We start from the raw sequence: 18,421 nt of genomic DNA, 5'->3' as shown, positions 1-18,421 counted from the left end.
AACTAAATGTGTCTCATAATATGACACTATCTCTGAAAAAAAGAAAAAAGAGCTGCACTTTGTGTTGCTGCTCCTGATTTTGAGAAGACAAAGACTATTTCTTGTTTATGGATTGAGTATGACCATGATTTTGTAATGAATGTTGTGGCTACCGCCACAAGGTTTTGGGAGAATAATATTTTTCCTATTCTTTTCAACAGCTGTAAACATGATTAGTTTTTTTAGTTACCCCAGAACTGGCCCCATATCCTTCTTGTTATATTTTTGTAATAACTTTATTTTGCACTCCCTTTTATTGTCGGCATTTTTTCAAGGATGCTACTTTATTAATGGAGCCTGAAGATTAATTAAGCCACAAGATATAATAATCACATCATCCATCAAGGTAATAAGATTGTGATCCATACAGGCATGAGGAACTAACATTTTAAATTCCCTAATGCGTCTGATAACACGCTCAACATGAATCCTCAGGCTGGCAATTTTTTTCGTCTCCATTACTTCCTTTTTGGTGATCTTAACTTCAGACTTAACTCTGGGGGGTGGAATTAATGTGCAGCCTTTTGTACCAAGAAAGCTATCAATGTGTTTGAAACCCCGATCAGCCATCACAGCACAATGAGAAGGCAAGTATTTAAAGTAATCACATTGTTCTACAAGCAGTGAATCAGATATCCGACCACCAAAGCCCTTAGATATGTAATTTATTAATCCATCAGGTGTGCTAGACACCAAGTACTTCAGAGTATTTGCAGACTTGTATTCCGACCATGTTAGAGCTTGTTTTACAGGGTCCGATGGTTATTCTATCTTTACTTCTAAGCAATCAATAATTGATTGTACATGGCTATACCTTGATCGAAATGGTATGGGCAGTAACTCTAATATCTTTTTCTTGGCTGGCCATATAATGAGCTGTTTCATACATTGGGATATTTTTGGAACAGCATCATGAAACACCCTACTAGCTGTGCTGAATGATATGCTAAAGTCATCAGAGAGACTAGTAAAGCATTCATTAAGTCTAATCTTTTTTAGAGTTAGCATGATCATGGAGATATTTAAATTTGTGTTTCTCTGAAGAGTGCCCAGAATGAAGCTACAGTTTTCAGGTACACCCATGTATAGCTTAGGGTTTCTATTAATTAAATTTATTCGTGCAATTGCTACTTGCTTTCTTTCAACTGAGTCATTTTCATTAAGAAATTCAGCTTCTGAGTCATTAGATGAATTATCAGAAAAACTGTACTCATCTTCTTCACTCATATCCTCCTCAGAGCTCGACTCCTCACAAGTTTCACTGACTTTCCTTGTCTTCAAACTTTGAATGGGGGATGTCTGGGTATTTACATATTTTTTTTTGTGATGTCGCCCTATCAGAAACACATGTCTTTATTTGCGTTTGTTTGCTCCTGAATTTAGTGCGTACTTGAACCCCATCACTTGATGTCCCTTGAGAGGAAATACCTGAACTACTCTCCCGGTCATCCTCTGAATCAGCTTCAAGTTCACATAGTTTGTCAGCTTCATTGCCTACTGGAACCCGTGCTCAATTATCTATATATATGAATTGAAAAATGGAAGTATCAAAGCTCCATGCACACGTACTTAAACCGGTAGAAAAATGCGCAGCAAGGTCAACCCGAAAACCTTGCTGCGCATGCTGCAGCACCCCGCGAAAGTCTCCATCAACACGGTAGAAAAATCTTATAATAATACTTTTCTTGAAATATAATAACATTTTTTCCGTTCATAATTAAGTTTTCCCTTTGATGTGATTGTTTGTAACTTTTCAATTTATATTACGTGGCAATAACATCCTTTGGCTCAATTCAATCTTTTTAACTCACAAAAATAAGATTTGCAACCTTACTGGCACGTACGTTGAAATGATCCTCACAACAGAAAGCTGTTGATAATTTCGAGATAGAATTTACGTCTCTTCTGCAGGCTCTCAACCATTTTAATCTCTTCTTCGAATCTTTCGGGACATATATGAAAACCTTATTCGGCGTGGAATTTGAGGTATTTGAGCAACAGGGCACGACACAAGATTTGTAAACCTTTCCCTCTTTTTTCTCGTTTACATCCATTATGCTTGTTATGCTTGAATGAAATAATCAATTAAGATTAGTGAAAATCACTAATTAAGAAACAAAAGCAATAATTTACTCTAAATGCCATTCCATCATTAGCATCCACTTACTTTCTTGTCAAAATATAAACAATAGTCTCTAGCGATATCGTTCTGTGACGTCACGCGTCCATTGCGCCATGACGCAGTGTTTTCAGGCTGCCGAGAAAGAATTATTTTTAAAGAGTGATATCTCAGTAAAAAACCGCAGGCCACCTGTGAAATTTTTACCAAATCCATTTTAGATAGTGGTCTTCCGATTCATCTGGTTATAAAAAATTGTGCATGTTCCCCATTACGGATCGAAATATCCTCTTCATTTTAACATGAAAGTTATTGATTTGAAATTAAACGATTGAGGCTCCGTAGTACATAAAACAAAACCAGGGTAATGAAAACAGCATTAAAAATCTTGTCTATTTTTTGAGCGTCTGGGGGGGCACGGCCCCCGATTTAGGGGAAGGGCACGTGCCCCCCCTTAATCCGCCTATGTCTCCTACCACCTCCTGAAATATTGCACATTCATCCTGAAATGTCCTGTATATGAGAGAGCTTTTATCCTAGGAAACCGCTCAATTGGTGCTAACGAGGTTACAAATAGGAAGCTATGTTGTTTTCATATTTGAGAGTATAAGGCCGAGTAAGCGACCATAGTTCGTACTTACCGCATCCGACGAGGTGTGATCGGTCGGCGCATCCGAACCTCTGCTGTCCGGACATGTAGCAGCGCGATGACATTGGGACGCATTGTCCACTTCGGCAGCGGAATTCATCGTCTCTGCATTCCTTGGGCCATCCTGGAAAATGTTGTGTTCTGCTATTGAGCAGAGAATCGGAGCCCTGACTTTGTCATGATCGCACATGTAAGTATATGTATTCTTATCATGTAAGAATCATATCTATTCTTTCGATCGAGCTATTTTAATAATCCATTGTCTCTCATTGAGAATAGTTTGCAATCCTCCTGAAACGTCTGGAAAAGTTTTTCCAAGTGTTCCTTTATTTTTGTTTCTATGTTAGAAAACCTAGTTGTTTATTTATCTGTGTCATCGCTAGAAGCGTTTACTTTACGACAATGTATATATTTTCGGTCATCAACATGTTCGAACGAAGCTGTCGTCCGCATATCTTTAGTTCTCTTGAGAAGACGCATCATTGCTGCTCGACTCTCCTTATTTTTTTCGTGACGCATTGCTATTTCAACACTTGCGCTTTCATCTTGAAAATTTTAGGGTATAGATAGTAGAAATTTGTCTACATTTGTCCGAGAATTAGATATAAAAATGCTAACTTCGAGAAGCCACGTAGAAGATATTTGAAATTAAGATGTAGAAAAATTGATGCGTAGTTTTCCGCGGCGTTGTCTAGATGATGTCTCCACGCTTCTGGGTTTAACCGCGTGGATTTTCTTTGCGACGACAGTTTCTCCAGTATTCCAACCGGTCGACCTGAAGACGCCGGTTGGAATACCGGAGAAACTGTCGTCGCAAAGAAATTCCACGCGGTGAAACCTAGAAGCATGGAGACATAATAAGATGTAGAAAAATATTTTAAAGGGTGTTCTTTATGCCGTAAGATTAAAAAACGTTAGCTCAAGTTTTAAACTAGTAAATCGTCACGAAAATAACACCGGATGAGCGGGAGTGATAAGTGCCCTAAAAAATTTCAGAACCTTTATAAACGATCCCATCATTTAGCAGTATAGTTTTCCAGCACAAAACGTACATACTTCATGAGGATAGTTATTATTTCCTGCGGTAGGTATCAAGAAATTAGACCTAATTCTTTTATTATACAATCATGTCCATCTGTTGCTTGTTCAAAAAGCTACCTATTCAATAATGTGTACCCTGAACTCTATCAATTTCACAAAATTACTTGTTAACCAAAATATTTCCATTTTGTTGTCATTTGGCTCTCCTTTTATCATTTTATTAAATTGTTATTCTTATCACTGGTGCCGGTGAAATAGCCTGGGGCTTGGATTGGGAACATTAGGTCATAGGTTGGTGGCATGGCATATTTCTCTTTCATCATAATGTTATAACGACTTACGGAAACTGTCAAAAGGGCTTCAAAAAAGAGTTCGGCCAATTATCAATTACCAAGATAGCATAGCATGCCTGAAGCTTAGTACCTACATACCACCTTAGCTATTCTATTTTTCGAATTTATCCCTCTGTTGGCGAACGCTATGGCAAATCGTATGCCCAAGCGTCATGTGATCGTAAGTATAATTTAGGGGTGTGGAATGACTTATTTTCGGCCTGCATACTATTCTCTACAATGCTGGAGCATAAATATAACCTTCTTGGAAAACGTATCGCTTCCTCACTGTATCGATTCATATAACCGATTGAAGCATAGTCACTCGCTGCTTGTTTGGTCCGTAAATACCATTTCAAATAAAGCAATAATTTCTTTGCAAAAATATTTCAGATGGCAAGAACAATAGCTGTGTTATTTCCTAAAATTTTCCATGATTCAGGGGGGTTAAAATTCCTCATCCCCCACGAACTTCCTCTTCCCAGCGCTAAAGATTAGTCATTACTGATGGCTCCGGTCAATTATTACGTCAGAAAGAAATTCCGATAGTTAAAACCCAAATTCGCTGTATCTAATATACCTGTTCTGATAAAAGGACCAAGAGAGTCACCGTTAATATTATTAGAGCAAGTGGCTTTTGAGTGTTAATTTTCAAGCCACGGATTTATTCGTCCCGTCCTGAAATCTCTCTAGCCCAAATCTGTGTAGATACCTTAACTATTTGAGCGCTCCAACTTTGGTTCCTCAAGTTTTCTTTTATTAAGATTAGTGATGAAATTTCATTTAATAAGATATAATCAAAGCGAATATAATAGTTTATGCATAACATAATTCTGAATGGACGTTAAAGTCTTGTTCAAGAAAATAAACAGAAATATATTCTTATCGGATTGACATGTGATTTTGGAGAGGAATGCCAATCATTTTTAAATCCAAATAAATTCATCAGCATGCTACATGCTGCATAAAAATAAGTCTCAGCCGAATTCGCATTGCAAATGAAAATACGTTACTCTAGAAGAAAATTATGCTGCATTTCTTTCGATTCGTGATGCATACTGCATCATATAAGTATGGAAAATAAATACATAGGTAGATACAACGTCACGTTTGAGTCGGCAGACAGAAATTAATAAAGAATTGACTTATCTGCTAAAGAGGGCAATAAAACTTCTGCAATCGAGGGAACGTGATAATTATTTCGTGAAAAGCCTCTGGATATAGTTCGGAAAATTAGCAAAAATTCTTGAGAAAAACATGATTGTTTTGACACATTTCGAAGGGCTCACTCAAATTTTATTGTTCTAAGTTTCGAAAGAGTAAAAAAGAAGCTGTTCTGAAGATAGCCGTAACTCCAAGATGTTATAATAGGATAATGTCGCCTACGTTATGATAAAAGTAAAGAATGTGTTAATTCTTTCAGTACTTGTTAACGGTTTTTGCCTCCTTTAGAAGGGACAAGGCGGACTTACGTCCTGGAAATTTTTTCATAAGACGTAGTAGTTGTAGGCAATTTTATGTGATGTCATTTTGAACAAATTTTATTACTTAAAAGTTGATATAGTCCGAGTTGTAAACAATAAGCTAAAAAGTAACAATTTTAGGTCTTTTTGTATGTTATGCCACGAACTTTTGTACACAAACTTCATTCGGATTCAGCAGCCCAAAGTACCTCTCTATAGGACATAAAAATCAGAATTATACAAAAACTTTTCTCTGAAGGCCCTTTTTGGTAACTTTTCTGGACTGATAAGTTTTTCCATGGAGAAGATATAAATTTAATATTTACCACAATCTGTTTCGTCCGAAGCATCAGCACAATCCACGTGGTAATCGCACCAAAAGTCTTCCCTGACACATTGGCCATTGAGACATTTGCGAAAGTTTCTCGGGCATGGATAATCCTCTGAAATTCATGAGATATAACAGTAAACAATAAGCTGATGAAATGAATCAAATGTGTATAAATATTTAGTGCAATCCCCAACATGTAAATACACGAAAAATTATGGAACAAAGAAAGCATTGCTAAGTATTTAGAAACGTTGAATTCATGACATTTGTTGGATTTGTTGAAACGATGAATTGATGATAATTCGAAAATTAAATATGTATATAAAACCTTGGTTGTAGTGAATGATGTTATAAAGAGAAGGATTTCAGTGTTCTAACGGTTTATTAACTTTTTTGATGCTTTTAATAAAAATTAGAAGTAAATCATGCCCTCTTTATTTCATAAAATTTCCTTCGCCTTATGTTTCAGGAAGAGTTGGAAAATAAAGAGTTTTAGAAAATGATTCTATAATGATGATTAGTGAAATTTCCAGACACAAAGAAGGAAAAACAGTCAAATTTTATGAATAGAACAACACAGAATTATCATGGATAATGATCCATTTCACTTTATCTGAAGGAAGACATAAGTACATTGTGACAAAGTGCTAATGCATTGAATATTATAGTCGACTTAAATATTCCTTTTCCTGTCACGCAGGTATTTCTAACAATAATTTATATCCATAGCTTACCGCATCCGATCTCGTCGCTTTTGTCCCAGCACTGGAACTGCAGGTCGCAGCGATACTTGGCCGAAATGCACTGCCCATTTGCGCATTGGAACGTGTCCTTATCTCGCGTTCTGGGAGGTCGACACGGCATTGGCTCTGAAAAAATAAGAGTCCATCAAAATTCGCCTCATTTCTGAATCTTTGTACAGCTTTCATAGTTGCAACAATAGTGCCCAAAATGTTGACATGCAATGTGCATGAAATTCGCTTTTTATTAAAAAAAAGCATGGCATTTTGTTCATTTTTTCTCCGCCTATTTTCGGAATTGAATCTAAGTTTTAGGATAATTTTAACGCATTAATTTTTATTAAGAGTGTGGTTGATTCTAAATTTAGTGAATTAAAAATGAAAGACATCGATTTATTTTATTTCTTCGATTGGGAAATTATAAAGTTCGCTTGTGGAAACAGAGTCGGTAAAATTTGAAATAGCTCCCGGAAAATAAGCTCAAAGCTGAATCTATTGTAAGTCGAACCCATTTAAAAGCGGAAACCTTCTGCGTACATAATTTTCATGACACTAAATGTCAGTGTGTCAGTCTCATTCATAAAAACTAACTTCACCACTGAGAAAATTTCAAAGCGATGGTTTCAACCAGTACCATACTCTGAATGAAAGTTTGATGGCCATTGATTGTTATTTAATAATATTTCATAATATTTGAACAATCTTCCTTTCCGTTTTCTGTACAGTTTTTGTTCCGGTCGGCACTTTATTCCCGCAAAACATGTGTGGTGTTTTTTCCCTAACTTTCCGTCAAATTTAGGGACATTTTTTGACGAACTCCCTTTCGTTTTGGCTCAGCCCCCACAGCCTCCTCGAAAAGGCCTGTGGCCGTTTTAGGCCACTGCTAGTTCTTACAGTTTTTGTTGAACCTTATGACGCAACACCGTATCTTCCTACGTTGTTTTAAATATTGTTGGAAAAAATAATTATAGAAATAGTAAAATTGCACGATTTGACAAAAATTAAGAGCGCTCCAAACGGTCTGAAAATTGGTTTCTCGACGTATCACGTGGTATATATTCGAAAAATGACATTTTTGAGAACTCAATATTTTGATGTCCAAATCCCCCCAAAGAGTAGAGGCGTGCAGAGGCAGGTAGCAGCACTGCCTCAGATGAGAACTATAGTATTTAGACACTTTTTACTCGGGTATCAGACGATTTTAGAGGCGGTCTATTCTTAGAATTTTTGTCGTACCTCGTCTCGTTTACCCCAAAAATTTGTATGAATCAGTCAGTCAGTGGTCGGAAGTGGGTTCTATGTGGCAAGGCGCTCACAGTAATCTAAGCACACATAAGCAGCCTTGAAATAGCCGGATTATCGAAAAAGCCGGGTTATTGGACTCCCTATTACTTAGCGTATTAGTAAAGGCAGATACAAAATTAATAGTAACGATAAATGCAGGATAAACCCTGAACACCACTGTGACTCTGTAAAGAACGTTTCTTTTCCCGATTCAGTGGGCCACCTTACCAAAACTTCTTGCAAATTATGAACTGTCGAACACATACATGCATAATAATAACACAAATACTTTCTATGCATTGGAAAATTTATATTTAAAACTGACGAAATAATATTATCCGTAGGGAGGTCGCCAGCCCCGCCCGCCGGATTACTGGACTTTTCGGATTACCGCAAGGCCGGATTTCAGAGATTGTACAGTATATACACATTCCCATAGGTTGGTGTCGAAAAACGTCTGCATATTCGCTAAATACCTTTGCGCATGCTTGATCCCACGAGCAACGCGGGGCTTTCGCTCTTCACTTTTCGATGCATTCCTTTTCGCAATGCGTTTCGCCTTCATCGGCCTCGAGCAGTGCACTCACCTGGGCAGTCGTCCTCGTCTTCGCCGCCGACGCAGTCCCACTTGAGGTCGCAGCGGAGGCCCATGGGCAGGGAGCGGTTGTCGCTGCACGTGAAGAACTCCACGCCGGGATCCACGCCCATCAGCAGCCAGTCAGAGTGGTTCCAGTACGCTGCGGTGGGGAAGAAAAAAGCCATCAAGGTCGTGGAGTAGTAAGTGGAACCTAATCGGCCACTAGCCTATTTGTTGGACTAGGGAACAAGAATGCCCAATCTGGCTCAATTCAAGGTAAGACCCAAGGGAACTACTTGGAGGAGGCCCCTCCTTCCTGTAGATACTTCATTCGTGTTTTAACATGGGGGCGCATTTTACTCGGTATTGAAAAATGTACGAGACCGACGATGAAGTGACGGCGATCCATTTATCCTTAATATTTACTATATAATGTTCACAATCGCTAGAAATAACGTCAAATGGTTATGATAATGATTGATTGCATGAACACGAATATAAATTTCACTTAACTGTCTTAATTACAGTTTATTTCTCCGTGGGGTTCAACTCACTCTGTCACGCCACTCTTGTAAACTCATCCAAATGCGCAGTGGACGTCAACACGTTTAGAGGGTGATTGGAGAATCCTCTCCTTTAATATCGGTTGTTAAATCTCATAGTGAACATGTATGGAATAGCTTTTTCCGGCGCTGCCCATGGGGAAGGTTGAAATGGCAAAATCGGGGATTACACGATGAATCTGATTGGCTTACTAAGACGATAGCGTTTGTTATCATGTTTAATATTTTAGTTAGAAAAATTATTTCCAATAAATTTAGTATTTAGGGAAAAGAAGAATTATCAGGATCCTAATAAAATTTATTCTTCAGTACCTTATTTACTTTTTTTTTCCATTTCACATGTAGGTATACTAAAGTTTTGATGACAATGTTGCCTTCTGCTCTTGTTTCCGTGCCGTTACCGAAAAAGGGGAAGGCTCTATTTCTATGGGTCAGTGTTTAGTTGAACTTTTGCATAAATTAATTTGTCTGAGCACTGATCACGCGAAGTTTTTTCAGTAATACGTATCTATTTATGTTGTTCAGACTATGTTTCATTGGGCATAACTTAATATTTAGTGCGAGTTTGAAGAGAAGTCATGAAGAACAGCAAATAATCTCATTTTCTTTCTCTCATTCTGCGGCTCAAAATTTTCTTCGTAGTTATTTCTCTTCTTCAAATTTTTCTTTGTCTACCAAGTTTACTGTAAAAATTCCCCGATGCATGCGATCACGAAAAAGACTGGAATGAAATAAAACTTAAAAAAATGCTCACAAGAAAATTTTTAGATTATTTTAACGGCTTTCCAAGTTTCACCTGAAGAATCAAAAAGAACAATTCCTGAGATGCTTAGTAAAAATATATTGTCGTGGTTGTTACTGGGATGAATACAAAGCAGTAAAGTAATATAATCCGCCACCTGCATTTCCAAAGGTATCAGAAGTCTTAGGCAGAAGAACAATGAGAGGAGTTTCTAGTTTCCATACTGTTATCTTCAAGTGAGGTTGCCCAGCATTTAATTGCAATATTAGGTCAATCGAAGTGAATTATGGCATAATTAGCTGGCATTATCCTCTTCGCTAGAACATTTAAGGAAGTAATATACTTTAACAAACATGTTTACCCCAACAAGTCATAACGCGAGAACCGCGCAGAAAATTGCTCTCACAGTGCACTATGATGCATTATCCCATAACTAGGTATATTTTTAGTTTCTTAGCTTAGAGTATAAGTTGGCAGCACGTAGGATGCAAGTTACCATTCGCATGGCTCCGTGGGATGGGGCGACACATTTGTATTATCAGGATATGATATTTATAAAAACGTAGTCATTGCACAGAATTTTAGCGGCAAAAACTCTGAATACACTCACTGCATAGATAGGCATAAAAATTATGAAATAGAGATAGCAAGGATGATAAAGATACTCAAGATGAAATTCACTGTAACGTAAACCATTTGGCTGAACTGGAATTTGCCCTCGGATCTAATAACTGGTGGTAGATATATATTTACTCGACCAAGTCCTCATCTTTTTAGGCATTGGCTGGTACACCTGACCGGTGACTGTTAGTTTGGAGATCAGGGTTTGAATCCAAGTAAAATCTAACGAATATTTTTTGAAATTCATATCAGTGCGCGTGACAGGGTACGAAGTCCTCTGTGAATGTATTGCCATTGACAGCTTTTTTATGCTTGATTCGAGTGAAACAATTTCGCAAGCCGGGGGTCGCCGACTCCTGATTGCATAATTGAGTAAAATTAGGTGCATGGTGATTTGTGGACGAGGGTATAGGCCACGTTACACAACCATTGTCTTGAAAGAGTTCACGTCAGCACCCTGACGTGAACGATTTTTAACATAGCGGAAAGTACACGAATGCACGAACAAAATAAGAACATGCTCTCTTTTCTGTTCATGCATCCGCACAAGTGGGGTGGTTACACGACTCATTATCGCGTTCATTCTCGCTTTCATGAATTCAAAAATTAACTTTCACTCATAGCGATTGCCCGCGATGCATCTGCTGAGAAGGCTACTAGCCCAGTGCAAATTTTCCTCTCTCACTAGGTTTTTCAATACAGTAAAATTTCGCCTAATCAGCCACGAAATTGCGTAGAATATTTGATAATTTTAGCCCAAAATTTGAAAATTTTACGAAAATCAGGTGGATTTCCGGTAGAAACTAAGCCTTAATTAATACTTTCGCCTCGGTGACAAACCATCGATAACAATAAATTTCATCATTATACTAACTAAATTTATGCTTTATTCATGGAAATTTATGGTTTACCAAAGCGTTCGAATCAACAACAAATCACCAGTGCAGGAAATCCGCACACCACCCTATCATCTCTCCCTCCGAAGCAAATTTCTGGCTTACGGCATAAAGGAGCATTCGCATGTGTTACTCCATTATGCATGCCACAGAATTCGAAACAATTTCGATCTCAGAATACTAGCGGAAATTTTCAGTAATTTTCCTTCTGTGGACACATTGTTGGGATAAATCTCCGAGACTCGAGTCTCAGAGACCTCTTGAAGGAAGTTGAAACTAGTCTCAAATGGAAACAGATCTGTGATAAACTCTCTAAATCAAGTCTCTTTGTTTGGTATTATGTCAAACTTTTCAGGCCGAAGGAAAGCTGTGTAGACCATAGTGAACATTCTGCTGTATATTAAACATAAAGAAATCACTTCTAAGAAAATACCAACGCTAAATTTACAAATTTTAGACAAAAGAAAACTTAAACAGGTTCTAATTGATATGAATAGTCTAAGACTTTCAAAACAATGACATAAGTTTTAAGCGACTAATCCGTCTGTCTTCCATTGTTTGCGAGTTAACTTGTTAAAGTAATTAATTATTTCTTGTAGTATAGGTCAGTGACCTTCTCCAAGTATACCTACTCCAAGAAATAATTAATCACTATATGAATTGAGATCATATTGAAGAAATCGATTTAGTAAACTTTTTGGAATTTGATCATGGCTAAATAAATGTATCGATAACATTGTCTAATCCACACAGTTATTCGGTATAAACCCCACCGGTTTCATCACTCCCATGTCATCATCAAGAGGATTAAGTTACTATTACTTAACTTGTTAGTATCAGTGGAGTTAACTTAGTATATAGCATGGTTACACGATACATTAACACGTACGAGTTAATGCTTAAATATATGAACGCGTGAATGAACACGAAAATGCACCTAACTAGTGCGAACGCATGAACAGAAAATAGAACTTGTAATAATTTGTTTCATGCATTCGTACATGTACCGTTCTGGTGAACTAAAATCGGTCATACATTATAGGGGGACTGCATAGAGGAGGCCCAATTCCATCTCATACAAGGCTGGTTTCCCTCGCCACCTCGGTCGCATTTCAATCGGTTTTCAAAAATGTCCGCGGCACGGGGCGATCCACTTTTTTTCTATTGTTTTGAATTATCGAATTGTTGTTAATTGTTTCCATTGCTAGGAATAGCATCGCAAAGTTATACATTTGATAGATCACATCATAATGTATATACATTTCGGTCAACAACCTTCTAATTATACCTTATTTCACCGAGGAACTCAGAACACTTTGTCAACGACGCGAGTGACGACTTTTGTGAACTAATTTAAAGGCGCAGTGGGTAATACTACATTTGGAGGCACACTTGAGGGTCCTCTTCTGTAGTATTCGTGATGCATTCACACATTAACTCGTACGTAACCAAGCCTTTTCTCCCAAAAGAAGACCAATGGAGCGTGAGATCCCCGTGAGGAGTGAGTGGTGGGTGGTTGAATGGGGTACTCAACGGCATCCGAATTCGTCGGAGAGTGAGTGTCCGTTCTGGCAGTCGTTGACGGTGTCGCAGATGAACTGGGGTCGGATGCACCGCTCCCTGCCCACGGCCGCCATCGCCTCCGCCGCCACCTCCTCCGCCTCCCGCTCCTCGTCGCTCAGACCCTCCTCCATATCCATGCCCCCCGCCACCGGCACCATGCAGCTCAGCGTCTTGCCCTGGCGGCACACGCGAACCCCTGCAATCAGAACGCAGTAGTTGCATTTGAACATACGTGCTCTGTGGCAATAGTAGTGGCCGTCAAATATAAGCGAAAAAAAATTGTAAAGTTGGAGTTCGAATCAGGAAATGTGAATGGTTAAAACAGTTAACTTACTAGTACTATCGAAATTTCTTGAAGAACAATATATTTTTCAACAATAAGATCAAAAAGAAGTTCAGCAAAAATAATAAGAGAAAATACCTTGACAACTTACAGTTAACTTACTGGTACTATCGAAAATTTGTGTAGAACATTGTATTTTCAACAAAAAAATCGAGAAGAAGTTAAGCAAAAAATAATAAAAGAAAATACCTCAACAACTTACAATATAGTTAGTATGGATATATCACAGATACATCCACCAAAATAGATGCTATTACAGTTGGATGTATGAAACTAACCAACTCGAAAAAAATCGAAACACTCAATTTTCAAGAAGAGAAGCAGGGCCATGAGAAAAAGAACCGTTCGAAATCACACCATAAGCCAAATGTGCAAGTGAATTTGGCTAGAAGAAAGAGAAACTCTCTGCAAAAATATCGGCAACAAACCACTCGGGGGTACCGCAGTGCCATACAAAGACCCTTGTCGGCAGGACATTATAGGTATGAGGGTTTAGGGAGTGGAGGCTATGGAACATAGGCGGCTTGTGCCTAGATAGAGAGCTTGTTTGCCAACAAAAGAAGTACGTTTCCCTACGTAATGTGCATGATATCTGTCCATTCTCCGCAGTAGTTTATGGGGTGCACTCAAAGAGAGAAGTTTTTAAGTATATCTCTCGCAGTCCCCCGCGATTACATAATAAGTGTCATTCGTAGCTTTATTTATTAATTTTATTTTCTGGTGACTATTTTCTAGCACTTTTATATCTATTATCTAGATATAAAAATGAATGTGGCCATATCGCATCCACACGCTTGCCCCGTCGCCGTAGGTACTCTCCGCCGGCGGCGGGGATTGTAAAATTCGGGGTTGCAAGTTGGAGCAGGATGTTACTTTCTATGCACAATGTAGAAGCTTCATAAAACGACTAGGTATAAGTCATTTGGTGGAAATTGTTGGAACTATCTACTCAGAAATTCATTGTGGGTGTGAGGAAAAAATGTGTCAGGCTTGTCGATTTTCCCCAGTGTCCAGATATCGATATTCGAGTTACCAGGGTTCTAATGTTGATCATATGACTCTTCTAAAATGCTTAAAAAGCTTAAAACTCACAACTTATAAAATTTTCCAGAGCGAGATCCCCGGTTTGGGGCTCCCCAATATTTTTTGTAAGTCAGAATCGCTGAAGTGGACAGACCGAATTTATGATGAAGAAATATTAAATGAAATGAAAGAGAAAAGAAGCATGTTGAAATCGGTCGTAAATAGAAGATTATAACATATGTGGCTTATAATGAGGCATGGGGGGATCCTATTGACTATCCTTGGAGGACATATTGATAGAAAAAGGCCCAGAGGACGATCACGGCTCCAATTTATAGACTACATAATGAAGGATGTTGGATGCAAAAGCTACGAGGAAATGAAGAGTGAAGTGGAGAGACAAGAAGAATGGAGAGTACCAGCCATTCAAGCTGCTGCAAACCAATCTTAGGATTGAATACCAGAGGAGAATAGTTATTCTAGTACCCAGGGAGGTATTTGAAGCTGTTAGGTCAAACCTCACCTCAATGAGCACACGATTATCTCGACGAATTTACCGCGGTTTTTTCCCTCCGTCAATGCTGAATACCGCCGCTATTCCCATTTATCCTTACGGGCAAAGATAGTCAAGTATACACGAATGAATTCATGTGTACTTGACTATCTTTTACTCGAGTTCCTGTTTGATAACTTGAGTACCTAACTGTATCATTGAATACAATCTGGTGTTCGAATACCTGTTTTCGAGTACCTGCTTGTACTTATGAGCTAGTAAAATTCTCAGAGTAAATATGAACAAGAACGTTGAACATGGCTGCAAGTAACCAAAAGCTGAGGCGGCATTGAAACCGTAACGGCAGTATTACTATATAAGCAGCGGAAAAATTTAGCAAATAATACACTTATAAATAGATGTCATTACGAGCCTGATACTTCTCCTACTTCTTTAGCGTTAAAGTCGAAATCTATTTGTAATAAAGAGCATGAAAGGAAACGATACCGTCTCAGTCAGTAAATCAGACCCGTCACGTCACCAAGGATTTTGCCATTTCAATCTTGGCCACAGGCGCATTGGCTAAATATCGATCTTGCTTACATTCGCTCCGAGGTCGAATAATCTCGTCCTCTGCCTCACCCGCGACCCTTACCTTAAGAAAGGGAATGGGATGGGTCGGGAGTCGTGAGAGAGAGGAGAGGACACAAAACTGAGCCTGAAGCCTGGGGGTCTAGAGGGAATTAAGCACATTGATAATCCTGCTGCTCTTGCAGCACGCCATAGAAATGGACGGGAAGAAAAAACGGGATGCTTTTACAGGAAATACGGGGATATAAGATGGGGGTGGGGGCTGAGCACATTAAATGAAAAGTAGCGAGTCCATCCCTATATAGAGGATATATCTGATTCCGAAAACGAAATTCCAAGGGTTGTGACTGAAGGCTGGGTTCGAGAATGGCCATCGGCCGCAAACCGCAGCGGAGTTAATCGTTGGACTCGAGTTCTTTTTGCGGTCTGAATAATATGATTCAAGTTGTGTTTTCCCTTCTGTGTTGCTAAGGATATTTTATGCATTAAGAAGATTATACTAAGCCCCAATAAAATATTCTTTTTTGAAATTGGTTTTAGTCGTAATGAAAATGAATTATTTGAAACATATTTTCAGGGACTGACGTATCAATTCCTTAGTCAGTATTCGAAAATTGATTATCAGATAATTAAAAGCAACACTTTTCAAAAAATAAGTTTAGTATTTTTCAAAGACGCTACTCAGCAATTCTTCAAGTAGAATTAGTGTTATTAAAAGCGTCCGCCGCTCTTTATACCTTTAAAATCTTCCATACGGCACGACATCCATATCCTGTTTGCATTCACAACGTAATTCGTCGTTTAATTCAATTTAGGGTGTATGTTTTAAACATGTAATGCGTCCGGAGATTAAGCCGTGACGAAATCAATGATAGTGATAGTTGCGCGTATTTGGCAAAGTACGTGTCACCTGTCATCGCCTGACATCACTTTTCACTCCTAATCCTCAGGTCTCACTTTCCGACGTTTTGTTTAAAACCTACGCCTTCATCTTGTAGGTGTAAAGGTATTAAGAGTATAGCCTTGTTAGTATTTGCTTGCATCATAAAAGGAGGGATCACTCGCGCTTAACAGGTTTTTTGGTGCCATATATTGCCTCATATAAAACTTCACCTATCGTCCTAAAACTTTTGGGGTGTGTAGAATAGATTATTTGCTTACATCTTAAATTTTAAAGTTTTACCTCAGTATATTCATAGATGCAGAGAAGATTTAAGATTTTACAAGCATATTTTGACAACACCCGACTGTCTATACTCCGAAAATTTCAAGATATTAGCTCAAGTCATAAGCAAGTAATACGTCGCGAAAAAATACGCGATCATATCTGTCGGGCGTAATCGCTGCGTCATTTTAAACACGATAATTTTATGATCTTAGGTTTTCCCGGTGTATCAGTTGCAGAAAAGTTTCTCGGGTTTTCCACCGGTTGATGTCGTCCATGTCTCCCGACGTTTCGATCCGCGACTTGCTGATCATCCTTAGGGAATATTTGAGAGCGCAGAAGAGCAGAGAGAGAGAGAGAGAGAGAGCAATGATATTTGAGACAATATCAAATCTGGACAAGAATTTATCCTGAAAAAAACTTGAACATTTTAAGATGTTAGCATATGTTTTAATCACGTAAACAGTAACGAAAGTGATAAAATTCATACCTTTAGCGTCATCGTAGTACTCGCCGCAGTCCATTTCGTCGGCGCAGGTGGCAGGGGCGCCTCCCGGCTCGTGGCTCCATTGCATCCCTGGTGGCGCCCCCTGCCAGCCGCAGTCGCACTGCGAGTCACACTTGTTCGCCTTACGGATGCAGCGGCCGGATGGACAGAGGAAGTCATCGGGGCCGTCGCACGACTTGTTGCCTGTTCAGAGATGCAACGGAATAATAATGAATATCGCAGAAGAGTCCAATTGGGTGTCTCTATTGTCACTTTTTTTCTCGGACCGAACTAGATCTATGATCAGTGCTGTAGTTGGGCCGGTACGCGCCGGTACGGCGTACCCCCTAAAATCAAAACTCGCAGTAAGCGTACCGGTTAACAGGGGCGGATCCAGGATTTTTTTCTGGTAGGGGCACAAGCAAGGCCGTATCCAGGATTTTGTTCTGGGTGGGGCACAAGGATACCTCGTAATACAAAACAAACGCAATGATAATGGGACCGTATTAAAAATCTTGCATATTTCTGAGGGTCTGGGGGGGGGGGGGGGCCCGTGCCCCCGTGCCCCCCCCCCCTGGATCCGCCTATGCCGGTTAAACTACCTTTTTAAATCTAAAAAATACCCCTACTGTAAATTGTCCAATAGATTTCAGAAAGAAAAATCGAAAATGATTATTTACTTGTTCAGAGTTATCTCGTGGCACAACTAGGAACTAATATAAGAGCTGTTGTTTGACATTTCAATCGCGGCCGGATGTATAATACACGTTCAGCTGTTGGCAAATTTCGGTGAGTACCGCCTAAATTTTTGTCCCAACTACAGCACTGACTATAATTGACGTTTTGATAGTGAACTTAAAAATATCTGGACGTCAATATTATTACTTGCCCTTAAAGTGAACACTTTCATCCTTCTTTATACCTTATTGGTGCCCTAATGGATTTAATACCCCTGTTGGACAGAATATAGACTTCAAAAGAAAAGCTTTCGAACTTGATAGTAAATTTTACATCAGTAATAGAAAGTTGCTCCGAATTCTTCTACATGGAGGAGTACATCACGGAAAATGCTAATAACAGCTTACGAACCTGCTTCCATGGCCGTAAGGACCACATAAAACTTTGATGGGCTTAATATTCTGATTTAGCGAGACCAAATGAAGAATTTGAGCAAGAATCCGGAGAAAAACAAAAGATAGAGATAGTTAAACAGAGGTTAACCGATGAACAAGAGGAAGGAATTGGTGAGGAATTAGGAGGGAAATGGGAAGGAGAAAGTTACACAATAAAAAAACACACACATATAAAAATACAATTTTGGAGTAGAAGAATATTTATGATCGGAAGCAGATTCAAGAG

The 18,421-nt window shown here is 38.8% G+C and overlaps 1 protein-coding gene across 2 annotated transcripts in view; it reads right to left on the bottom strand.

The window, feature by feature from the left end:
- Window positions 1-18,421, bottom strand: part of LOC124160960 (G-protein coupled receptor GRL101-like) — a 111,921-nt gene that overhangs the window by 20,507 nt on the left and 72,993 nt on the right. For both annotated transcript variants that reach the window (XM_046537098.1, XM_046537105.1), the window contains exons 6-11: window positions 17,066-17,266; window positions 12,932-13,156; window positions 8,586-8,735; window positions 6,709-6,843; window positions 5,970-6,086; window positions 2,800-2,931 (exon numbers count right to left, since the gene is read on the bottom strand). In XM_046537098.1, coding sequence (XP_046393054.1) covers window positions 2,800-2,931; window positions 5,970-6,086; window positions 6,709-6,843; window positions 8,586-8,735; window positions 12,932-13,156; window positions 17,066-17,266 — 960 coding nt within the window. The remainder of the gene's footprint in view (window positions 1-2,799; window positions 2,932-5,969; window positions 6,087-6,708; window positions 6,844-8,585; window positions 8,736-12,931; window positions 13,157-17,065; window positions 17,267-18,421) is intronic.

Source organism: Ischnura elegans, chromosome 1, assembly GCF_921293095.1.
Source record: "Ischnura elegans chromosome 1, ioIscEleg1.1, whole genome shotgun sequence".
Lineage (NCBI taxonomy): Eukaryota > Metazoa > Arthropoda > Insecta > Odonata > Coenagrionidae > Ischnura > Ischnura elegans.
Note: the sequence above shows the minus strand (reverse complement) of the source record. Positions and strands in the feature narration are given on the sequence as shown.